We start from the raw sequence: 5300 nt of genomic DNA, 5'->3' as shown, positions 1-5300 counted from the left end.
CATAGTCACCTTGCAGACCACACAGGACACAGGTTTAAATAAAAGGGGCCAGGAATGGAGTGTGGCTTATAACTGGAGAGATGGAAATCTCGCCTGGTCAGCTGATATTTTTTCATTATTCAGAAGGTAAATTGTAGAGGGAGGAGGGAAAATGATTCTTCCAAAGAGCAAGTATCCTCACCCAGCCCTTTCCCTGGCACTTTTCTCTGGGATTCAATCCCTAATTCAATCCCTCTTGTTCAGCCTGGAGAAGAGAAGGCTCCGAGGAGACCTCATTGCAGCTTTCCAGTACCTGAAGGGGCTACAAGGGTGCTGGGAGAGGACTTTTTACAAGAGCCTGTAGTGATAGGACAAGGGGTAACAGGTACAAATTGAAAACAGGGAGGTTTAGATTAGATATCAGGAAGAAATTCTTCACAGAGAGGGTGGTGAGGCACTGGCACAGGTTTCCCAGAGAAGCTGTGGATGCCCCATCCCTGGATGTCTTCAAGGCCAGACTGGATGAGGCTTTGAGCAACCTGGTCTGGTGGAAGGTGTCCCTGCCCATGGCAGGGGGGTTGGAACTGGATGATCTTTAAGGTCCCTTCCAACCCTAACCATTCTGTGATTCTATGATTTCCTTGCTGTATAAAACACGAACTTCAATAACTGTCTAAAAATCTGATTATAGCTCAATCTTACAATACCTTCTTAAACAACATTTTCTGTCTAATTAGCACATTTTTCTTATGCATTAATTACAGACCAGTCTGTTTGCAGATGAAAAAGACCAGCCTCTTCTTCTTTATCTGCTACTCATGGGTAATAATTCTGTTTCTCTGGAGATAGGAGGTGTTAGTTTATCAAAGAGTGATAGGTCTTAAATGTATTTATGATGTTAATATTTTACTCCTCTGCATAATTTCCCATTTAAGAATAAATATTCATCACATTAAATTAATAATGAGCTAAGTTTTCTTTTAGGGAGGAAACAGTCATATAAAGTTGTGTGGTTTGCGCATAGTTTAGCTGTTAGCACAGAAAGGTATAAAGGCCAGATGCTTTAAATCCCAAACCTGTGCTTCAGCCATGAGATGTATCTCTCTGCTATTTAGAAAGTATTACAGTTACTAATTTGACAGAAGTAGAATGGCTTTTCTTACCACAGCAATACACTGAAAATTATTCTGGGTGAGTTACAATAGCATGATCTATAGCTTTATAGATGTATTCTATTATTTATATCCCTGCCAACATGCATATTCCAATGTTTATATTTCAGTCATTAAATTCTTTGTCTGCATTGAAAAAAAAAAAGTTTTTTTGAGATGAAGTCCATTCAGTTTTTGAATGTTAAGTAGCGCATTCCTACAAACATCTGAGTGTGTTTGTAAGAAATACAACTGTCTTTGTGCTCCATAGACATAAATCCTTGGTCTCCTGTAAAAACATCATCAGTGTTGCTAACCTTCCAGTAAGGATCTTTGCTAATAAAAGTTTTGATGTAGGTGAAGACTTAGTGTTTCATGCATAGCAGCATTCATCCTGTACTTAGGACTCAGAAGTATCACATACAGACCTTCGGTTAAGTGTTTTGTTTAGTTTTGCATATTAAATAAAGATAAACCCAAGATATTTCACCTTTTAGTTAGAAGGCAATAGTTGTTTACTAGGGATAGTAGTGAAACTGAGACCAAAACAGTGTGACTAACTCTTGCTGAATACTTTAAAGTTCTGTGCCTAAAAATAGCCATTATCTATAAGAATTGGTAATGATCTAGTAGTTCTAGCGGGGTCCTTTTGTGGGTAGAAGGATTTCCACTTAATGTCTTTTTTTTTTCCTCTCTCTCTTTCTAGATGCAGCAGTTGTTCCATGAAAACTATGAACACAACCGCAAGGGTTATATTCAAGACCTTCACAACAGCAAGATTCACACAGCCATAACACTTCATCCAAACAAAAGACCAGCCTACCAGTATAGGCTGCACAACTACATACTGAGTCGCAAGATTTCCGAACTGCGCTATCGGACCATCCAGCTCCACAGAGAAAGTGCCCTGATGAGCAAGCTCAGTAACAGTGAAGTAAGTAAGGAAGACCAGCAACTGGGAGTGATGCCATCTTTCAATCGTTTCCAGCCACGGGAAAGGGATGAACTCATCGAGTGGGAATTCCTGACAGGAAAATTCCTATACTCAACAGTGGAGAACCAGCCACCCCGGCAGAGCCTGAGCAGTGTCCTGCGGGCGGCACTGGATGACACCGTCATGCAAGTCATGGAGATGATAAATGAGAACTCTCGATCTAGAGGAAGGCTTATTGATTTCAAGGAAATACAGTATGGCTACCGCAGGGTGGACCCTCTGCATGGAGTGGAGTACATCCTGGATTTACTACTTTTGTACAAAAGGCACAAAGGAAGGAAAGTTACGGTTCCAGTGAGACGCCATGCTTACCTTCAGCAATTGTTTAGCAAACCTTTCTTCAAAGAAGTTGAGGAGCTGGATGTAAGAAGCCTGCAGGAGGATGCCAACACTGACTCTCAATCTTTCTCTTTTCTTTCAAATTCTTTAAAGATTTTTTCCTCATCGTTCCAAGGCACCAAAGACATTGGGGGACGCAGTGACAAGAAAATACATATTCTTGTCCCTCTCACGGGAAGATTTGATATTTTCTCAAGATTTATGGATAACTTTGAGAAGACTTGTCTGATTCCCAGACAGAATGTAAAGTTGGCAATAATTCTCTTCAGTTCTGAGTCAGGCGAAGACTCTAGCAAACACATAGAGCTAATTAAAGAATACAGCATTAAGTATCCTAAGGCAGATATGACCCTGATTCCAATGGCAGGAAAGTTTTCTAGAGGTTTAGGTCTCGAAATGGCCTCATCTCGATTTGAAAATGACACTTTGCTGCTGTTCTGTGATGTTGATCTGGTATTCACAGCAGACTTCCTCCAGCGATGCAGAGATAACACTATTCAGGGAGAACAGGTTTACTATCCTATCATCTTTAGCCAATATGATCCAAAAGTAATATATGGAGGCAACCCTCCAGCTGATAGTAGTTTTGTTTTCACAAAAAGAACTGGATTTTGGAGGGAGTATGGATTTGGAATTACCTGTATTTACAAAAGTGATCTGCTTACTGCTGGTGGATTTGATACCTCAATTCAAGGCTGGGGACTTGAGGATGTAGACCTCTTTACTAAAGTGATAACATCTGGCTTGAAGGCTTTCAGAAGTCAGGAAGTAGGGGTTGTCCATATTTTTCATCCAGTTCAATGTGACCCCAGTTTAGATCCGAAACAATATAAAATGTGCTTAGGGTCCAAAGCAAGTACATTTGCCTCTACCATGCAACTTGCTGAACTCTGGCTACGGAAACATTTGGGTGTCAGGTACAATCGAACTCTCTCCTGACATCTCAGCCCATTTGGCCTTTTTAGGGGAGTTTACCTCATTGTTGTTATTTTTATTTGATTTTGCTGTCGTAGTTTTGAACTCCCTCCTTGTTGTCTTCCAAAGACTGTTGACCTCAAACAGGATGTCTGCTGTTCACTGTTTCTTGTACTTACTGAACTGGTGAGGTGAATTCATTCATGTTTCCTTTATTTGAAATTCAGTCAAGTCACAGCAATCATATGATCCCATGGAGCACATCCATCACAAGAGACTGCATCTGAAGAATGTTTTCTTTCAACTTTGGGATACAGTATCATCTTTATTGTATTTCTAAGATTTGATGTGATACAAATATTTACTGGTGAAGGTACCACAAAAGTGCTTTATGCTTCTTCTGGGGATGGAACTCTATAAGATAAACTTGAGTTTTATAATTTATATGAGGACTTATATGTATAAATGCTACTTTTCTTCATCTTTAGAATTTTTAAAGTAAATGAATAACTACGATTGTACCTTTATTTAAAAAAAAAAAAAAAAGCTGAGGAGCTACTTGCAAATACAACTGGTACTGGCTACCAAGGTCCTTAAATCTATTATTATAATTACAAACTCTTCATTGTTATTCACTCAAAGTGTAAATGAACTTTATTTTCACAAGGAACAGGATTTAATCAAATGCTCATATACACTTTAGAAGATTTGTGAACCAACGTCCTTCATTTGCAGGCAAGAAGAAACTATGACTTACCATGTTTATTTATAATGAAGTGCAGGCATACAGTATTCTTTGTTTGAAACACATAATATAAGTTGCTGTTTTTCCTTTTAGAATTAGTCTTTAATACATAATTTTCATTTACATTCCTTTCATAGAGCTGCACTTGATACAGAGGGTTAGAAACTAAAGCTGAATCTTTTTTTTTCTTTTTTTCTTATTTTTGTCATTGGCATTCATTAGCAATTTGTTGTTAAAATAATTGTAGAATAATTATTTAAGTTACATAATTTACTATTGCTGGTCAAAGTTTCTTGCCAATATATTTATATTAATGAAAGTTATAATACTGTGTTAAGATTTATCTCTCTGGACAGCCTGAAGTTGTCATATTGTGGATTCATGGAGTAAAGTATTTAAAATGATACCAACGTAAGAAATAATAAAATCAATTTCTGTATTTTAGAGAAATGTTTATATAGGGATATATATGTACGTGTGAGTGTGTGTGTGTATGCATGTGTGTATATCCCTATATAGATATAGATAGAGTAACTTCAAAATATGTTCCTCTTTTCAGTTCAGGCAGCAATTTCTTACGATCGTCATTATTTTTTCCTCATGCTTGGACGGTTTCATGTTATACTGTGGTAAGAGCTCAAAGACATCCAAGAAACCATCACAATTCAGTCCAACTTAAATTAATACAACAGGTACATCTGATAACTTCAATACCCGTGATTTCAAACTATATTTAAAATAGAGCTGGGCAACAAAAAAAGTGAGCGATTATTGAATTTAAGTTTTCAGACACTTAAATGTATTTTGAGCTGTAACTGACTCCTGTGTTTCATTTCAAAAAACAACTAAGAGATTGGTATTCACTGACACACCTATTTGTGTGAAGATATCCTTACAAATTTCCAAAGGCGCCAGGAGGGTGTGTAGGTCAGTTAGTATCTCTTATCTGCAATTCTCTGCTCTGGATTTGCCATGCAAGGAGAAAGCCATCCCTGAAAAGGAGCGAGTAAACTCAGAATTGCTAAGGGCTGGCCATAGCTTTTTGTATGCTCCAAGAATGGCCAACCCCATTGCCTCAGAGAAAGCACTAATTGTGATAGATGAGAACAGACAGAAAGTAATTGATGCTTTTCTGACCTCCCCAAGGAGAGTGCCCAGCTTGTTATTCTCCTGGAGG

General features: G+C 38.1%; 1 protein-coding gene across 1 annotated transcript; it reads left to right on the top strand.

Moving 5' to 3' along the window:
- Window positions 1-1836: 1836 nt before the first annotated feature.
- Window positions 1837-3918, top strand: LOC104507026 (chondroitin sulfate synthase 3-like; the record flags this gene model as incomplete). The annotated part of the gene is made up of 1 exon (XM_010148184.1): window positions 1837-3918. A coding segment is annotated over one exon (1566 nt), but the record flags the coding sequence as incomplete, so codon positions are not given.
- Between the last annotated feature and the right edge of the window lie 1382 nt (window positions 3919-5300).

The sequence above is a fragment of the Eurypyga helias genome, unplaced genomic scaffold (genome assembly GCF_000690775.1).
Source record: "Eurypyga helias isolate BGI_N326 unplaced genomic scaffold, ASM69077v1 scaffold21023, whole genome shotgun sequence".
In the NCBI taxonomy this organism is placed as follows: Eukaryota; Metazoa; Chordata; class Aves; order Eurypygiformes; family Eurypygidae; genus Eurypyga; species Eurypyga helias.
This window is presented reverse-complemented; position numbering and strand designations above follow the sequence as displayed.